Below are 21735 nucleotides of genomic sequence, written 5' to 3'. Positions count from 1 at the left end.
AGAGACTTTTTTAAAAAGGGAGGAAAAATGGTTTGAAAACAGTGTATAATGGATAATAGAAGAGCAAGTTGAAGCAGAACAGCAATCGGGTTGAGAAATCTCTTTAAAACCTTTAAAAAAGGAGAAAAGAGGAAAATAATATATTTGAAATCTTTGTATAATCAATAACAGGAGATCAAACCAATAGAAATAAAAATGACATTATATGGATTTTTTAAATAATAATAATAACATTATTTAAAATAAAAATTTTAAAGGGATTAAAACTGGGAGGATATTTAATTGTTTAAAAAGTAAAAATTAAAAAGGTGTTAGAAAATAGAACAGGTAAAAGAGATATAAAAAAGAGGGTGTTTCTATGCAAGATTTAATACTAGAGGAAACTGTGTAGGGAAATGGGAACAAATGTGAACACTCTGTATTATCTGCTTAATTTTGTATAAATATACAACTTTTCTAAAAATAAATCTATTAATAAAAAAATTTGACAACAGAATGCTTTACCTCCTTTCTTATAAAATAGATAAAAATAATACCTCCCTGAAAGTGTTGCTGTGAAAAAGGAAATGATACAAGGCCTGGGCCATAAAATATCCTCAACAAAATTTGATGCCCTAATGTCTTCCTTTTCCTTCACAACCTAGGAAGAGTTAAATGCCAAAGACAGTTAGCAGATATTGAGGTAATGCCTAGAAAATCAAAACAGCTCTCTGTTTTTATTGAACCTGTAGGTGGCTAAAGTTTAAATTGCTTCACTAAGTTCTTAATTTTAGGGAAATATTTAAATAAGTTACAACATTGCAAAACTCTAGAATATGATACCCTTGTTTATTCTGGTAGAGGATAAGCATCATTTTCTCAACTTGCATAAGAAAATTACCAATTTGATTTTACTTGATATGAAATATGTCCTCCCCATCCCCAAACATGGTATTTTGTCAAAAAGTCTTTGTAAAGGTGAAGGTGGCATACACCCTCATCACTACCACTCCCAACCATGTGCAATAATGTGGTCTTTGCACTGAATTCCACCTTACTCAGATACACACAACATTCACTCTCATCTTCCTCAATATGGCAAAAAAAGATAAACGGAATATATACAAACTACTGCATGGAATGAAGAATTACTTCATAAGACAGCATGTCTGCAGTTTCAGAAACCTCTTTGTGACTGATGTAGATTTGTGATGTGCATAGGTACATCAAAAATATGAGACAGTAGTTGTAATTCTACAGGCTTGAGGCATATTTACCAAAAGATCCAAGCTGTAAACCTAGGTTTCTTCTTTCATTCAATTTAGAATCCTTAGTAAAGTTTTATAATATTCCTCAGGTAGGTCCTGTGTCTTTAGTTTTTGTGACCTTAGGTACTTGGTGTACTTTTTGTTCTTTTTGGTTTTGTCTTCCACATTTTACTTTCTAACTTGTTTTTACTGATAAATATGTTAGCTCTGGTTTTCCTCACATTCATCTTATAACATACTTTTGTTAAACTCCTTTATTCTAAGAGATTTTTAATAATACCACTCAAGTATGCCAATATGCACATATCTTAATTTACAAATAATAGTTTGTCTTCTTTTTCCATAGTTATACTTCAGTTATAACTTTTCATTCAGGTACACCCTATATATTGTATTAGTGATAGTTGCCATGCTTATTGTAGTCCTAAGTTTACTGAGAATTCCACTAGATTTTACATATGTATAATTTAAAATAATAACAAAGTATGAAAACTCTATTTTTTAAGATTCTTTTTTCTTTAGTTAAGAATAGACATTTGAAAGGGGGCCAAGATGGCAGAGTAGATGAATAGTAGCTCATCCTCTGCCACAAATACACCAAAACTCACATCCACAAATCTACCCAGCCAAACAGAGTATCTGCTGAACTCTGACAGTACATCACCCTCTTCAAAAGACAAAGATGCCATGAATCTGGTATGAGAAAAGGAAAAAAGAAGAAAAAGCAAAACAGTGTGGTACCAGTCCTGCAGAAAGGGACCGGCAAAGGAGGAATAGTGCTTGTTTGCTGAATCTCCTCCCCCCCAATGGAGAGGTCAGCAGGGAGGAGGGGGAACCTCTGAGGCTCAGATCTGTACGGAGCACCCCTCAACCAATAGAACTAAGTTAAATAGGCATAAAAGATCACCACAAGTCCCAGCCCTAGAGGCAAAGCAGCAGGTGGGGGATGGAACAGGCTACCCTAGAGTGGTAGAGGACTAGGGCAGCTCCACTGAGTCAACCCTGGGAGACTGATGGGTACTGTACTCCTTGTATAAGTGGGTACACAGGGAAAAATAACCAGGGCCCTCCATAAAACAGCACAGCTGATGTGCCCTGTGGGAAGTGTGCCAAAGCCCAATCTCTGAAAACCCTCTGAAGGTTTTTGGGAGAAGAGAGGCAGGGCTCAGCCACAGCTGTCATATCTTCCAGCACTTAGCACCCAGATGGAGGTGGAGTCAAAATCTGAAACTGCACTTAAAGGCTTAGCAGCCTCAAATGCCAGATAGAGATTTGTTTACAACCTGAGGCAGATCAGATCTTTCTGCCCTGGTACCTCAGAGAACAATGCAGGCCACCAAGACAAACAAGGAGCTGAGATTTGGCATGGATTAGGGGTGGGGCTGTTCAACCATCTTCTCTGAGCCCACCTATGGAGTGTGGACACGAGGTGGAGTGGGCAGCTTCACAGAGCTATAGAGCGACCAGCGCCAGGAGACAGCGTGTAGCCACCCACCTTCCTGGCAGAAGCGCAGCATTTACTGTGGCATCGGGAGGGGGCAAAACCAGCCCGCCCACCATGTACAAGCACAGCAGCTGACCAGTGTTGGGAGGGCACGCGACGTGCTTGCTGAAAGGCACTGGGAGTAGCACAGATGAGTGGCAGCAATGGAGGTACTCTGTAAACAGCAAGCTGAGTTCGTGACACAGGGTGAATATAAAAACAACACTGGATAAAATCATTAAGAGTGAACAGTCTCCACAAGAACATATCACTGCCTATTTCTTTAATCTGTTCTACTTTCTATTACCTTTAAATTTTTATTTTTTAAACAATTATATATGTTTCCAGTTTTAATCCCTTTAAAATTTTTCTTATAAAATATTTTTATTATTGTTATTTTTTAAAAACCACCTGAATTCATTTTCCTTTCTCTTGGTTTTGATCTCCTGTTAGTGACTAAACACAGGTTTCAAATATTGTTTTTTGCTTTTTTTTCATTTCTTTTAGGTTTTAAAAGATGTCTCAACCCATTTGCGATTCTTCAACTTTTGCTACTATTATTGATTTTATACTGTTTCTGAACATTTTTCCCTCATTTCTTTTAGAATTCTCTCTTTCTATTTTGTCTTTCTTATCTGTTCTATTTTCTATTACCTATTTATTTTTTAAAGTTTTTATACAATTGCATATGTCTTGAGTTTTAAACCCTATAAAATATTTCTTTTAAAATAATTTATTATTAGTTTTAAAAATCCACCTCATCTTATTTTCATTTCTCTTGATTTTGTACATCTGTTATTGATTACACAGTTTCAAAAATTGTTTTTTGCTCTTTACTCCTTTTGTTAAGGTTTATAAAAGATGTCTCAACTCCATTGCTGTTCTGATTCAACTGATTCTTCTATTATTAATTATACACTGTTTTAAAACTTTTTTCTCCTTTCTTTTAAAATTCTTTCTCTCTGTTTTTAACATTTAGTCCTGCATAAGCATTAAACAGATAAATAAATAAACTCCTTAAAGACCACAATAAATAACTGATACACAATAAGTCACACAGCCAGAGGGATATGAGCAAGATGAAGAAGCAGAGGAACCACTACCCATTAACAGAGCAAGAGAAATACTCTGAAATAGACATTGATGGCGTCCTAGAACAAAGTTTCAAAAAAGGAGTGATCAAAGTACTGAAGGAATTAACAGAGACAGTGTTTAGAGATAAAATGTGTCAAAAATGAAATTGAAGCTATAAAGAAAAGCCAAGTAGAATTGGTAAACTCATTGGCTGAGGAGAACTGATCTGAAGGCTACACAAAGCAGACTAGATAATGCAGAAGAACGAATAAGTGACCTAGAAGACAGGACAACAGAAAGCACCCAAGCAGAGCAGCTGAGAGAAAAAGAAATAAAAACCAATGAAAACAATATAAGGGACATATGGGATAATATAAAGTGTGCCAATCTGTGCATAATAGGAGTTCCAGAAAGGGAAAAAAGAACACAGGGGATTGAAAAGGTATTTAAAGAAATAATAACTGAAAAATTCCCAAATTTAAAGAAGGAATCAGATATTCAAGTACAGGAAGCTCAGAGGGTCGCAACCAGGAAAAACCCAAACAAACCCACACTGATACATATCATGATGAAGGTGTCAGAGTCAATGATAAAGAAACGATCCTAAAGGCAGCAAGAGAAAAGAAAAGAGTGGGTTACAGGAGAACCACCATAAAGACATCATCTAATTCATCTACACAAATACTAAAGGCAAGAAGGGAGTGGCAAGATATATTCAAAGTAATTAATGAAAAAAAGATGCAGCCTAGGATACTTTATACTGCAAGGCTACCCTTTAGAATAGAAGGGGAGATAAAGAACATCACAGGCAGGCCAAAACAAGAAGAGTTTAGCAACACTAAACCAATGCTAAAAGAAATTGAAAGGTCTACTCTAAATAGAAAAAAAGCAGGTTACTACAGAAATCAGAAACTCATTAATGGTAAGGCAATAACTACTATGAATTACAAATAAAATAAACAAAAAATAGTAAAAGAAGACATCTAAATCATTAAGAGTGGGAGAGGGAAGCAAGAAAATATAGGTTTTTTTCCCTCTTTTTAATTTTTTTCTCAGTAGGATGGGCTTGAACTTATATTACTATCTGCTGAATACAAAACGTTATAATAATGGGTTAGACTTAAAAAAAGGGTAAACACAAGCCAAAACTTCAATCAGCCACAAAAAATAAATAAAATCCAAGATAATACAAAGCAAGATTACCAAACTACAAAAGGGAGAAGAAAGGAAAAAAGAGGAAATACCAAATCAACTGCAAAAATAAGTTCAAAATGGCAATAAACACACATCTATCATCAATTACTGTAAATGTTAATGGACTAAATGTTCCAGTCAAAAGACATAGAGTAGAAGTCTGTGTAATAAAGCAAGAATCTTCAATATGTTACATACAAGAAACCCACTTTAGGGAGAAGGACACATATAGATTGAGAGTGAAATGGTGGGAAAGGACATTCCATGCAAATGGAAAAGGCAAAAAAGCAGGTGTAGCAGTACTGATTTCACACAAAATAGACTTTAAAACAAAGGCCATAAAGATAAAGGAGGGCATTTTATAATGATTAAAGGAGTAATACAAGATGAGGATATTAAAATTGTTAATATATATGCATTCAATAAAGGAGCACCTAAGTACATAAAATAATTACTAACTGGGATGAAGGGGGATATTGATGGGAATACAATAATTGTCAGAGATTTTAACACTGTAATGACATCAGTAGAGAGAACTTCCAGACAGAAAATAAATAAGGCAACAGAGAAATTAAATAATAAAATAGAAAAATTAGATTTGGTGGATATTTTCAGAGAATTACACCCCCCAAAAAAGAGGATATACAGTTTTTCAACAGCACACGGAACATTTTCTTGGATTGATCATGAACTTTGGCACAAAAAAGCCTCAAAAATTTGAAGAAAATAGAAACTATCTCAAGCATCTTTACTCACCTCAATGCCATGCACCTAGAAATCAACTACAGAGAAACAAAGGAGCATAGAAGGAAAGCATGGATATTAAATAATATGTCATGAAAAATAAATGGGTCAATGATGAAATCAAAGAAGAAAGAAAAAAATACATTGAGACAAATTAAAATCAAAACAAGACCAGGCAAAATTTATGGGACATAGCAAAGTTCAGAGGGAAGTTAATAGAGATACAGGACTTCATCAAAAAAAAAAAAAAGGAACACTCTCAAATAAACAATCTAATCCACCAGAGAAAATAATTAAAAAAGAAGAGGAAAAAACCCCAAAAGTCAGCAGAAGGAAGGAAATAATAAACATCAGGGAGAAAATAAATAAAATAGAGATTAAAAATAAACAGAAAAAAATCAATCAAACAAAAGCTGGGTTTTTGAAAAAGTAAATAAACTCGACAAACTTATGCCCAATCTCGCAAAGAAGAAAATAGAACACAAATAAGTAAAATAAGAAAGGAAAATGGGGAAATTACAACAAATAAAATAGAAATACAGAATATCATACGAGAATATTATGAAAAAATTTATGGGATCAAAATGGATAACCTAGAGTAGATGGACAACTTTCTGGACACATACACTCCACCAAGACTGAAACAAGAAGAAACTGACCACTTGAACAAACCAATCACTAGAAAGGAAATCAAAATAGCAATAAAAAGCCTCCCTACAAATAAAACTCCAGGATCAGACTGCTTCACTGGGGAATTCTACAAAACATACAAAGAAGAACTCATACCGATCCTTCTCAAAATCTTCCAGAAGATTGAAAATAAGGGAATACTCTCAAGCTCATTCTATGAAGCCACCATTACCCTGATACCAAAACCAGGCAGACACTACCAAAAAAGTGAACTACAGACTAATAACACTGATGAACATAGATGCAAAAATACTTACCAAAATATTAGCAGATAGAATCCAACAGCACATAGAAAACATGATACATCATGATAAAGTGGGATTCATCACAGGGACACATGGGTCTTTCAACACATGCAAACCAATCAATATAATATATCACATCAATGAGAGAAAGGACAAAAAACACATGATCATCTCAATAGATGCAGGAAAATAATTTGAAAAATTCGACATGCATTTATGATAAAAACACTCACCAAAGTGATATAGAGGGAACATATCTGAACATAGTAAAAGCTATATATAACACACCAAATGCCAGAATAGTACTCAATGATGAATAACTTTAAGCTTCCCACTATAATCTGGGAAAAAACAAGGCTGCACACTCTCACCACTCCTATTTAACATAGTCTTGAAAGTCCTAGCCACAGCATTCAGGCAAGAGAGAGAAAAAAAAGGGATCCAGATAAGAAAAGAAGAGGCAAAAGTGTCACTTGGTGCAGATGACATGATACTATATAGCGAAAACCCTAAAAGGTACACACAAAAACTATTAGAACTAAACAAAGTACTAAACAAGGTAGCAGGTTACAAGGTTAACATTTAAAAATCAGTTGCATTTCTTTACACTTGTGATGAATCAACAGAAAAAGAAAGTAAAGAAACAATCCCCTATAAAATAGCAACCAAGGTAATAAAATACCTAGGAGTTAATCTAACCAAGAAGATGAAAATCTTCTACATGGTAAACTATAAACCAATGATGAAGAAAATTAAAGAAGACTTAAATAATGGAACGATATCCCATGCTCCTGGATTGAAACAATCAATATTGTTAAAATCGTCACACTGCCCAAGGTAGTCTACAGATTTAATGGAATCCCTATCAAATTACCCAGGACATACTTCACAGAACTAGAAGAAATAATAATACAGTTTATATGGAATCACCAAAGACTTAGAAATATCAAAGCATTTCTGAAGAAAAAGAAAGAGGCTGAATTAATAACTCTCCCAGACTTCAGACAATACTATAGAGCTACAGTCATCAAGACAGCATGGTATAGGTACAAAAATTGACATATGGACCAACAGAACAGAACAGGGAGCCCAGAAATGAACCCACAAATTTTTGGTCAACTAATCTTCAACAGAGGAGGCAAGAATATACAGTGGAATAAAGACAGTCTCTTCAGCAAATGGTGTTGGGAAAACTGGACATCAGCCTGTAAATCAGTGAAGCTAGAACACTCCCTTACACCATACACAAAAATAAACTCTAAATGGGTCAATGACTTAAACATAAAACAATATAAAATAAACCTCCTGGAAGAAAATCTAGGCAAAACATTATCTGACATACATCTCAAAAATTCTCTCCTGGGACTGTCTACCCAAGCAATAGAAATAAAAGGAAGAACAAACAAATGGGACCTAATGAAACTTACAAGCTTCTGCATAGCAAAGAAAACCATAAGCAAAACAAAAAGACAACCTACAGAATGGGAGAAAATTTTTGCAAGTGAAACCATAAGAGGCTTGATCTCCAGAATATGTAAGCAGCTCATGTGACATAATAAGAAAATAACAAACAACTCAATCCAAAATTGGTCCAAAGACCTAAACAAGCAATTCTCCAAGGAAGAAATACAAATGATCAATAAGCACATGAAAAACTCCTCAATATCACTAATTATCGGAGAATTGCAAATCAAAACTACAATGAGGTATCACCTCACACCAGTCAGAATGGCCACCATTCAAAATTCCACAAATGACAAATGCTGGAGAGGCTGTGGAGAAAGCGGACCTTCCTACACTGCTCGTGGGAATGTAGTTTGGTACAGCCACTGTGGAGAACAGTATGGAGATTCCTCAAAAGACTAGGAATAGACTTACCATATGACCCAGGAATCCCGCTCCTGGGCATCTATCCAGAAAGAACCCTACTTCAAAATGACACCTGCACCCCAATGTTCATAGCAGCACTATTTACAATAGCCAAGACATAGAGACAGCCTAAATGTCCATCAATGGATGACTGGATAAAGAAGAAGTGGTATATTTATACAAGGGAATACTGCTCAGCCATAAAAACCGACAACATAATGCCATTTGCAGCAACATGGTTGCTCCTGGAGAATGTCATTCTAAGTGAAGTAAGCCAGAAAGAGAATGAAAAATACCATATGATATCGCTTATATATGGAATCTAAAAAAAAAAAAACCATAAAAACAAAACAGAAATAGACTCACAGACATAGAATACAAACTTGTGTTTGCCAAGGGGGCAGGGGGTGGGAAGAGATAGAATGGGATTTCAAAATTATAGAATAGATAAACAAGATTATACTGTATAGCACAGTGAAATATATATAAGATCTTATGGCAGCTCACAGAGAAAAAATGTGACAATTAATATATATATGTTCATGTATAACTGAAAAATTGTCCTCTACACTGGAACTTGACACAACATTGTTAAATGATTGTAACTCAATAAAAATTTTTAAAACACAAAAACAAAAAGGAATAGAGTTCTGGACGTGGACGGTGTTGATGGTTGCCCCTTGATGTGAATGTATCCAAAGCCATTAAACTGTATGCTTAAACGTGGGAAAAAAAAAAGTACCATGAAGTATCACCTCACACCAACCAGAATGGTCATCATTCAAATGTCCACAAATAACAAATACTGGAGATGCTATGGAGAAACGGGAACCCTCCTACACTGTTGGTGGAAATGCAGTTTGGTGAAGCCATTGTGGAACACAGTATGGAGATTACTCAAAAGACTAACAGTATGCTTACCATATGACCCAGGAATCCTGCTCCTGGGCATATATCCAGAAGGAATCCTATTTAAAAATGACACCTGCACCCCAATGTTCATAGCAGCACTATTTACAATAGCCAAGACATAGAGACAGCCTAAATGTCCATCAATGGATGACTGGATAAAGAAGAAGTGGTATATTTATACAAGGGAATACTGCTCAGCCATAAAAACCGACAACATAATGCCATTTGCAGCAACATGGTTGCTCCTGGAGAATGTCATTCTAAGTGAAGTAAGCCAGAAAGAGAATGAAAAATACCATATGATATCGCTTATATGTGGAATCTAAAAAAAAAACCATAAAAACAAAACAGAAATAGACTCACAGACATAGAATACAAACTTGTGTTTGCCAAGGGGGCAGGGGGTGGGAAGAGATAGAATGGGATTTCAAAATTATAGAATAGATAAACAAGATTATACTGTATAGCACAGTGAAATATATATAAGATCTTATGGCAGCTCACAGAGAAAAAATGTGACAATTAATATATATATGTTCATGTATAACTGAAAAATTGTCCTCTACACTGGAACTTGACACAACATTGTTAAATGATTGTAACTCAATAAAAATTTTTAAAACACAAAAACAAAAAGGAATAGAGTTCTGGACGTGGACGGTGTTGATGGTTGCCCCTTGATGTGAATGTATCCAAAGCCATTAAACTGTATGCTTAAACGTGGGGAAAAAAAAGTACCATGAAGTATCACCTCACACCAACCAGAATGGTCATCATTCAAATGTCCACAAATAACAAATACTGGAGATGCTATGGAGAAACGGGAACCCTCCTACACTGTTGGTGGAAATGCAGTTTGGTGAAGCCATTGTGGAACACAGTATGGAGATTACTCAAAAGACTAACAGTATGCTTACCATATGACCCAGGAATCCTGCTCCTGGGCATATATCCAGAAGGAATCCTATTTAAAAAAGACACCTGCACCCCAATCCTCATAGCAGCACTATTTACAATGGCCAAGTCATGGAAACAGCATAAATGTCCATCGATAGATGACTGGATAAAGGAGATGTGCTATATTTATACAATAGAATACTATTCAGCCATTAAAAATGACAACATAACGCCATTTGCAGAAAGATGGGTGTTCCTGAAGAATGTCATTCTAATTGAGGTAAGCCAGAAAGAGAAAAATAAATATGAGATCACTCTTATGTGGAATTTAAAAAATTAATACATAAATACAAAACAGTAACAGACTCATAGACATAGAATACAAACTTGTTGCTTCCAAGGAGGCGGGGGTAAGGAAGGTACAGACTGGGATTTCAAAATTTGTAGATACTGACAGGAATACGTAGAATAGATAAGCAAGATTATACTGTATAGCACAGGGAAATATATACAAGATCTTGTATTAGCTCATAGTGGAAAAAATGTGATAATGAACATATGTATGTTCATATATAACTGAAAAATTTTGCCCTTCATGGAATTTGACACAACATTGTAAAATGACTATAACTCAATGAATAATGTTAAAAAAATAGACATATGAACTTTATTAAATATCTTTTGGGCAAATATAGAGATTATAAGTTTTTCTTTTTTATCCAAATGATAATGTAAATTGCTATACTATAACGCTTTTTCTTCAGTCTGCTCATCTTTACTAGAGCTTGTTCTAAATTTTGAAGTATGATATGAAACTGCTGAAAGTCTTTACATTTTATTCAGTCTATCTCTTATATAGCATATGACTATTTTCAAACAGTTCCTCGGTGAATCTGCCTGCTACTTAATGCTGACTGGTCACAAAGTCTATATGTTTTTCACTGCTGGCACTCCAGGGAGAGTCTCAGTTTGTCAAAATGTGACTCTTGATTAGTATCAACAGTGGAAAATCACTTAGGGCATTTTGGTAATTCATAGAGTACCTATGAATTTCAGGCCAGGAAACAATGTTTACATATGGAAAAAGGAAGGATTTTTGAATACTAAATATGCTAGGAACTTTAGTAAAGAACATATAGAAGCTATACAGTAAGTTATTAAATTTTTGCTTAATTTACTGAACTTTTGGGGTGGTATCATTATGCTGTGTGAGAATGGGGTTGAGTCAGGATTCAATGTGACTAATTTATTTCCATGGATCCACTTGTTGTCCTACTTTCTCCTGCTCCTGGCTTCATGGTTTTACAATTAGCTCCTTCACCCCATACTCCCTCCAACATTAACCAATTTTCTTTTCCATTGGCATTATGTGACTATTTGTCTTATCAATTGAAGCAATTACTATATATTATCTTAATTTTTCTATGGTTTGTTTTCCTTTATTACCTGTAATGTTGAACATTTTCATGATTTCACTATTCATTTATATATATCTTCTTTTATAATTTACCTTTCTCCGTTTCCTATGGCTCTTCTGATATTCTTCCTGTCATAGGTTATAGCCTAAATGAGGTTAATAATCCTTTATCATTTTTATTGACCATATTTCCTGTAATTGCTTCTTTTACAATGTTATTAATGTAAATTTGTGAAGCTATTTTAATATATATAAAATGTTAATACAATGACAAATTTGTTTCTCGGTTTACAACTTGTAATGTAGATCTTATTTGTCTCTTTACTCAAAGAAACAGTCCAAAGAAAATAAAAGAAAGAAAGAAATGGAAAAATCCATTGGGTTTTTATTTGAATTACATTTTACCTACAGATTTAACAATAATCTATACATTTATAACATGGTCTTCAAATCCCATAACACAATGATGTCTTCAGATATTAAAGCCAGCTTTTATAATACTCAAGTTTGTAGCTGTCTCCATGTAAGTATCATGTGTACATTTCATCTAATTCATAGATATTGTAAAAGCCTTTTCTACTAGTTTTTTCTGGTATATTGAGATGATTCTAATTTAAGGATTATATTACTTTCATTAAGATGCTTTGTTAATTCTTACTGTAATGGTTTTTACATGAATTATCTTGAGGACTGAGAAGTACAATTGTATTTTTTGGAAATAATAATTTGTGTTATTTTTAAATAGTCATATACTGACATTGTAGTTTTTTGAAAAGATATTTTCAAAATTTGACAGAACTCTATATTATTCTTCTTTTTAAAATGCTTTGTTTTTTAAAAAAGATAAGTTTATTTCATTTTTCATCTGATTGTAAAAGTATTTAAAAATAAAAAGCAGAAGAGAATTACTTTATGCATAATGTGATCTCAATCATAAAATTTATGTCTACACATATGCATAAATGAATGACTGGGCAGAAACATGCCAAATATGTTTTTTTTATTTTTTATTTATGCATTTATTTTGCAATATCATATTTTTAAATTTAAGTATAGTTGATGTACAATATTACATGTTACAGGTGTAAATATAGTAATTCACAAGTTTTAAAAGTTTTGCTCCATTTATAGCTATTTTAAAATATTGGCTATATTCTTCATGTTGTACAATACATCCTTGTAGTGTATTTTATACCTGATAGTTTGTACTTCTTAATCCTCCACCTTCATTTTACCCCACACCCACTGGTAAACACTAATTCCTTCTCTACACCTGTGAGCATGTTTCTTTTCTGTGATATTCACTGATTTGTTGTATTATTTTTAGATTCCATATGTAAGTGATATCTTACAGTGTTTGTCTTTTTCTGTCTGACTTATTTCACTTAGCATAATGCCCTCCAAGTCCATCAATGCTGTACACCAGAAAGTAATACAACATTATAAATCTGCTATACTTCAATTAAAAAGTAAACAAACAAGGAAACAACCCATTTAAAACATAGGTGGAAGAACTGAACAGATATTTTTCCAGAGGAGGAAATGCAGATGGCCAACAGGAACCTGAAAAGCTGCTCAACATCATTAATATCAGGGAAATGTAAATCAAAACCACAATGAGATATCATCTCACACCTGTAAGAATGGCCTTCATCAAAAAGAACACAAAGAACAAATGTTGTCAAGAATGTGGAGGAAAGGGAGCCATTGTACACTGTTGGTAAAAATGCAAACTAGTGCTGCCACTATGGAAAACAATATTAAGTTTTCTCAAAAACACAAAAATAGATCCACCACATGGCCCAATAACCCCACTCCTGGGCATATATTTGAGAAAAACAGAGACATTAACTTATGCCAAAATATTAATAGCATTTACCACTGAGCAAAATCTTTCTTTGCTTCATCATATTTTAATTTCAAAAATATTCCTTTTTATTACTAAAAATAGTTAAAATATCTAAAATGACTATGAAAAATTATACCAAAAATTAGTACAATTACTCTGATAACCTAAATTATATATGTTGACATAATATCTGGCAGACAATGAAGTAGAAGTGTTAGAATGGCATCTCTTTGACTAAATATTAATTCCATTAAGAGATTATATTCATAATTACCTTCTTCTGAGCCAGAATGAGATCTTGGTCCACTTTTGACATTAAATATGACCCTCCATCATGTTCCATCCAGTAAAATTTCAAATCCTTTAAATTTACCTTATCATTGAGTTTTAACCTGTGGAGGGTTAAAAAGAAAATGATATCAACAAATTAATTACATATGGTAACTAGTTCAAGCCTAACAACTGAGCTTCAGCATTAATGTAGTTTTGTTTTTCCCAAAGAACTGTGCCAGAAACAGTGTTAAGCCTTTAGAATTCAGATTTGCACTTAAGAATGTTACTCTGGCAACAAGAGAGAAAACTGTTTCAAATAGAATGAAAAATCAGAAGGCTGCAGTAGTAGTCTAGATGAGAAAATATCATAGCCTAAACTAGAATTGTAACCATAGGAACAGAGATAAATATAATCATGTAAGAAGCAACTAGGATGTAGTCTTCATTGGACTTGGTGATTGCTCAGATATAAAGAGTAATAGAAATAGGAAATTGGGCTTTAGTCACTGGATTAATTATGATTGGGTCAATGAAATTAGGGAAAAATAAGATGGAAAATCAGGTTTCTGAGGCTTGGAAGAAGAATGAAATCAGTTTTAGATATACTGAGTTTCAAGTCACTTAGATACCCAGGATGCCAGTGAATGCACAGTCCTGAGGCTTATGTGAGGATAATGAGCCACAGATTCAGATTTGTGTATCCTCTAGGTATGGGAGGTAATTTAAATAGCATGTGTAAATGGAGTAATCCTGGGATGATGGTAGAGACAGAAGAGGAAAGTGAGACAATAGAGTAACAATATTTGAGGGATAAGCAGGAAAAGAAGAGAGCCACAAAGGAGAATAAAAAGAGAAAGTCACAGATACAGGAGTTACATCAGAAGAGTGTAAGTCACAAAAGCCAGGGGTATATATTGTTTCAAGGAGGGCAGAGTCAACAGTGTCACCGCTTATAAAGAGTTCATATAAGTATTGAAAAGTAGTCATTAATTTTTGAAAAATGGAAAAAATAGAGATGTTGGCAAGAAAAATTTCAGTAGTGAAAACCGGTATGTAGTGGGTTGAGAAAGAGAGGGTAGTGGGAGAATTTAGACTTATGAGTATAAATAACTTATATTTGGTAATGAAGATAGAAAAGGGTAGAGTAGAAGATGAAGGAGAATGTGTATTTGAGAAAAAATATATCTTTTTAAAATGAGAGACACTCAGACATGTTAATGATAACAAAGGGGGCATTATATATTTGTATATAGTGTGTGGGTACCTATGTATATACATATATAGATGAGAGAAAAATTTGTATAGTGTGCATGTGTGCACTTGTATATGGTTAAAGTCATAGGAAAATAAAATAAGTAATAGAACTTAGATCTGAGAGACCAACAGCACATGAGATCCAGAGTGTAGGCATGGGTCAAAGAACTTAAATATTAAAGCAAAAAGAGAAAAGGTTTTAATTCATTCTAAGATGATAAAAAGAGGCTGGGGACTTAGAAAAATCTGATGGTAAGAAACTGAAATTCCACACAGAGTGCATTTTCTTGATGAGGTAGAATATGGGATCATTTACTGAGCATAAAAGGGAGATGAGGTGATCACAGGTTTCCTGGAAGTGGGGGCACTTTGATATCATTTCTATGGATAATGTGATAAAGAGCTATCTAGAGAAATAGAGACACTCATGCAGTATCAATGGCTGAAATAAGATTAGAAAATAAGTTTTGTGGTGACAGATGTCAGAAGAACCAAAAAGGCTCAATATAAAGTGAACTAAGTTTTTATACTCAAATTGCCAAATGAATAACAACCAAAAAATCCAGTTTTAATCTTACAGTAAGGCCTCTCTTTGTGTAATATTTTACACAGTGAAATATTTCTACAAACTAATTTGTGAAACATCATATCCACATATGCAAAAGTTCTCTTATAAAAACTCATAATTATTTGCTTGAAGACTGGAATTTTATCTCTATGTCTAATAATAAAATGAGAAATGAAAGTCTGGACAGGAGAGAAAGGAAATAAAGGAAAAACACAAGCATACTTTTTGATCCCAGGTCCTGCCATGACCCTCAGCATGGGAGCCAAGTCTTCAGCATAGCGACACATTGGGCCAGTGCACTGAAATTGTTCCTGGGCTCCCATAGCCATGGGAAACTGACCCTTGTTGGGGACCACACCTGAAATGTTAGACAAACAGCTTATCTGTACACAATAATACATAATCTCTGGATGTTGTTGTTCACCATGATACTTAAACTATTTTAATGCTGGAGGCTAGATGTTCCACTACAATATTGAAAAAAGTGGCAAAAGCAGACATCATTTTCTTTTTCCTTAACATAGGAGAAATGTTCTCAGAGATTTCATCAGTAAGTATGATGCTAGATGTGGGTGTTTCATACTTGTCTTCTATTTTAATATAAAAATTGTATTTACTATGTGTCAGATACTCTTCTAGGAGCTTTACAAATATTGATTCATATAATTTTCATAACTTTATGAAATAGGTAGTATTAGTTATACATTTTTTATGAGACAAAAGGGGCAGAGAGACATAAAATATCTTGCCTAAAATCACGTAGATACAAAGTTGCAGACTTGCTCCCCAGAATATGCTCTTAATTAGTAAAACCAGTGACTCATAAATTTTTTGGATTCAGGATCCTTTTGTGCTCTACAGAATTATACGAAATTCCAAACAACTTAAGTCTATGCAAATTAAATATATCGATTATTGACATATTAGAAATTAAAACTAACATATTAAAATATTCATATGTAAATTTGTTTTTAAACCAGTAATTCCATTATATGTTGATACAATATGTTTAAAATTATGTAATTAAAAATAACCATATTTGATTTAAAAAGTTATGTTTTCTAAAATAGAAATGTATTACATTTAGTGAAGAAGTCATTCTACATTTTTGCAAATCTATTTAGTGTTTAGTTTAAGATAAATATATTATAATATATGTGTGATAAAAAGAATGGAATCCTGTCATTTAAGAAAACGTTGATGGAAGGAGGCCAAGATGGTGGAGTAGAAGGATGCTCGTGGCTCACCGTGTCCCACAAATACACCAAGACTCATATCCACATACCCACTCAGGCAACCAGAGCACCTGCAGAACTCTGACAGAACATCATCCTCTTCAAAAGACAGAGACGCCAAAAATTTGGTAGGAGAAAAGGAGAAAAAAAAGAAGAAAAGGCAAAACAGTGCTGCATGGGTCCCGTGGGGAGAGAGTGGCAAAGGAGGACTTGCACTCATTCGCTGGGTCTCCCCCTCCAACCGAGAGTCCAGTGGGATGGAGGGGGAGCCTCCAAGGCTTGAATCTGTACAGAGCAGGCCTTGACTGACAGAACTAAGTTAAATGGCATAGAGGGTTCCCATGACACCCAGCCCGAGATGCGGCCCAGGAGCTGTGGGCAGGGGCAGGCTGCCCAAGCCAGGCAGAGGATGGGGACGGTTGCAGTGAGGCAGCCCTGGGAGACTGCAGGGGGCTGCGTGCCATGGCTGTGGGTGCACAGGGCAGAACAACCTGGGCCCTCCATAAAACAACACGACAGATGTGCCCTGGGGGTAAGTGTGCATATGCTTATCTCTGAAAACCCATGGAAAGTTTTCCGGTGAAGAGACGCTAGGCTCAGGCACAGCCACCATATCCTCCGGCACTTAGCACCCAGGTGGGGGCGGGGGTGGGGGCGAAACCTGAATCCACACCTAAGGGCTTAGCAGCCTCAAAGGCCAGACAGAGACTTGTCTACAGCCCGAGGTAGATAGGATCCTTCTCTCCTGGACCATTAGAGAACTTGCTACGCCAAGACAAACAAGGAGATGGTTTTGGCCCTGAGCTGGGGTGAGAATGTTCCACGGTCTTCCCGGAGACCCCTATGGACAACCGACCCAAAACAGAGTGCACAGTGGCACAGAGCTGTGGAGCGACAGGCGCCAGGAGAGGGTAGGCGGCCCCTCAACTTTCCAGCAGGAACGCACCTGACTGTGGTTCTGTGAGGGAGCACGACCCACCCTCCTATCTGTCCAGTCTGCAACATCTGACTGAGGCATCTGGAGGGGCAGTGACCTGCCCGCCCACAGCAAAGGAGAGCTGCACCTGACCCACTGTTGGGATGAGGTGCAATCTGCTTGCTGACAGGTACTGAGAGAAGCACAGAAGAGGGCGCCAACGGAGTGCCTCTGGAAACAGCAAGCTGAGCTTCCAAAACAGGACAAAGACAGAAAGACTTCACATTAAAACACAGAGACTCCAGGAGAACACCGACACCACCTTTATTTTTTAATCTGTTTTTACCTGTTCTATTTTCTATTACACACTTAATTTTTACTTCCTAATGCATTTTTATATCTCCTGGGATTTGATGTCCTGTTATTGATTAGACACAGGTTTCAAATACATTTTTTCATCTTTTCCCCTCTTTCAAAAAGGATTTAAAAGGATGTCTCAACCCGATTCATATTCTGCTTCAACTTGCTCTTCTATTATTCATTACACACTGTTATCAAACATTTTTCCCCCTTCTTTTAAAATTCTTTCTCTATCTCTCATATTTTTATATATATTATTCCTACATAGGCATTAGATAGATAAACTCCTTAAGGGCGAAAATAGATAATTGATACTCCATAAACCACAGTGCCAGAGAGGCATGACCAAGATGAAGGAGGAGAGAAACCAATCCCAATTAAAAGAACAAGGGAAATCCCCTGAAAGAAAGATCAATGAGATAGATATCAATAGCCTACTACATCAACATTTCAAACAAAGAGTGATCAAAGTGCTGAAGGAATTAAAAGAGTATTTAGAGATATACAATATATCAAAAATGAAATTGAAGCTATAAAGAAGAGCCAAGTAGAATGGGTAAACTCATTGACAGAGATGAAGAATGATCTAATAGCTGTGCAAACCCGACTAGATAATGCAGAGCAACGAATTAGTGACCTAGAAGACAGGACAATAGAAAGCACCCAATCAGAAAAGCTACAAGAGAAATAAAAAAAATTATGGAAATAACATAAGGGATTTAAGGGATAATATAAAGCATCCAAAATTTCACATAATAGGGGCCCCTGAAGGGGAAGAAAGATTGAAGGGAATTGAAAAGGTTTTTGAAGAAATCATGACTGAAAACTTCCCAAACTTAAAGAAGGAATCAGATATCCAAGTACAGGAAGCTCAGAGGGTCCCAAGCAGGAAGAACCCAAATAGAACCAAAACAAGACATGTCATAATCAAGATGGCCAGAGTCAAGAATAAAGAAATGATCTTAAAGGCAGCAAGAGAAAAACAAAGAATAAGTTACAAGGGAACCCGCATAAGGCTCTCAGCTGGTTTCTCTATACAAACACTACAGGCCACAAGGGAGTGGCAAGATATATTCAAAGCCCTGAATGAAAAAAAGATGCAGCCTAGGATAACTTTATCCAGCAAGGCTATCATTTAGGATAGAGGAGAGATAAAGAATTTCACAGACAAGAAAAATCTACAGGAGATTTACAACACTAAATCCATCTTAAAAGAAATATTGAAAGGTGTATTCTGAATAGAAAAGCAGCAGGATGTTACAGAAATGTGAAACTCACAACTGGAAAGGTGATATCTCATGAATTACAAGCTAAATAAACATGAAATTATAAAAGAAGAAATATACAAATCATTGAGAGTAGAAGAGGGACACAGAGAAATATAGTATATATATATTTTCCTTTCTTTTTTGAATTTTTTATCAGTAGGATGGGTTTGAGATCACGTTACTATCAGTTTAACACAAACAGTTATAGTAATGGGCTAATAAATTTATGAAAAAGGGTAACCACAAGCCAAAATCTTACAATGGAGTCACAAAAATTAAATAAAATCCATGATAATACAAAGGAAAATTACCAAACCACAAAAGGAAGAAGAAAGGAACAAAGAGGATATACCAATTCAACTGCAAAGATAAGTTCAAAATGGCAATAAACACACATCTATCATTAATTACTGTAAATATTAATGGACTAAATACTCCAGTCGAAAGACATAGAGTGGCAGACTGGATAATAAAGCAAGAACATTCAATATGCTGCATACAAGAGTCCGACTTCAGGGAGAAGGAAACATACAGTTTGAGAGTGAAAGCATGGAAAAGGATATTCCATGCAAATGGAAAAGCCAAAAAATGAGGTGTCGCAGTACAGATTTCAGACAAAATAGACTTTAAAACAAAGGCCATAAAGAAAGATAAAGAAGGACATTTTATAATGATTAAAGGAGTGAAACAAGATGAGGACATTAGAATCGTTAAAGTATATGGACCCAATAAAGGAGCACATATGTACACAGAACAATTACTAACAGAGATAAAGGGGGATATTGATGGGGATAAAACCATAGTTGGAGATTTTAACACTGCATTAATGTCACTAGACAGAACTTCCAGACAGAAAGTAAATAAGGCAACAGAGAAATTAAATAATACAGTAGAAAAACTACTTTTGGTGGATATTATCAGATCATTACACTCCCCAAAAATAGGATATAATTTCTTTTCAAATGCTCACGGAACATTTTCCAGGATCGATCATGTACATGGGCACAAAAGAAACCTGAACAATTTTAAGAAGATAGAAATTATCTCAATCGTCTTTACTGACCACAATGCTATGAAACTGGAAATCAACAACAGAGAAACAAAGGAGCAAAAAAGGAAAACATGGAGACTAAACAATATGTTATTGATAAAATAACAGGTCAATGAGGAAATCAAAGCTGAAATTAAAAAATACCTTGAGACAAATGATAATGAAAGCACAACCACTCAAAATCAATGGGACATAGCAAAGGCAGTGCTAAGAGGGAAGCTAATAGTGATACACGCCTTACTCAAAAAGAGAAACAGTCACAAATAAACAATTTAACCCACCACCAGAATGAATTAGAAAAAGAAGAACAAAAAGCCCCAAAAGACAGCAGAAAGAAGGAAACTATAAAATCAGGGAGGAAATAAATACAATAGAGATTAAAAAGACCACAGAAAAAATCAACCAAACCAAAAGCTGGTCTTTTGAAAAAGTAAATAATATCAACAAACGTCCGGCAAATTTCACAAAGAAGAAAAAAGAGAGAACACAAATTAGCAAAATAAGAAAAGAAAATGAATAAACTACAAAAAATAAAATAAAATACAGAATATCATATGAGAATATTATGAAAAACTATATAGAAGCAAAATGGATAACCAAGAGCACATGGACAAGTCTCTGGAAACACATTGTCCACCAAGAATGAATCAAGAAGAAACTGAACAATTGAACAATCTTATCAGGAGAAAGGAAATAGAAATAGCAATTAAAAACCACCCTACAAATAAAACTCCATGATGGATGGCTTCACTGGGGAATTCTAATGAACATACACAGAAAAACTCATATCAGTCTTTCTCAAACTCTTCCAGATGATTGAAAAGGAGGGAATATTCCCAAACCCATTCTATGAAGCCAACATCACCCTGATACCAAAACCAGGCAAAGACACTGCAGAAAAAGAAAACTATAGGCCAATATCACTGATGAACATAGATGCAAAAATCCTCGCCAAAATATTAGGAAATACAATCCAACAACAAATAAAAAAGATTATACATCATGACCAAGTGTGATTCATCCCAGGGAGAAAAGGCTGGTTCAACAGAAGCAAATCAACCAATGTAATACATCACATCAATAAGAGAAAGGACAAAAAACACGTGAACATCTCAATCGATGCAGAAAAAGCATTTGATAAGATGCAACACCCATTTATGATAAAAACTGTCACCTAAGTGGGTATAGA

The 21735-nt window shown here is 34.9% G+C and overlaps 1 protein-coding gene across 2 annotated transcripts in view; it reads right to left on the bottom strand.

Moving 5' to 3' along the window:
• Positions 1-21735, bottom strand: part of FAAH2 (fatty acid amide hydrolase 2) — a 259715-nt gene that overhangs the window by 61654 nt on the left and 176326 nt on the right. For both annotated transcript variants that reach the window (XM_072956516.1, XM_006218839.4), the window contains 2 exons: positions 15939-16074; positions 13896-14013 (listed from right to left, as the gene is read on the bottom strand). In XM_072956516.1, the coding sequence (XP_072812617.1) occupies positions 13896-14013; positions 15939-16074 (254 nt within the window). The remainder of the gene's footprint in view (positions 1-13895; positions 14014-15938; positions 16075-21735) is intronic.

This window comes from Vicugna pacos, chromosome X (genome assembly GCF_048564905.1).
Source record: "Vicugna pacos chromosome X, VicPac4, whole genome shotgun sequence".
Lineage (NCBI taxonomy): Eukaryota > Metazoa > Chordata > Mammalia > Artiodactyla > Camelidae > Vicugna > Vicugna pacos.
This window is presented reverse-complemented; position numbering and strand designations above follow the sequence as displayed.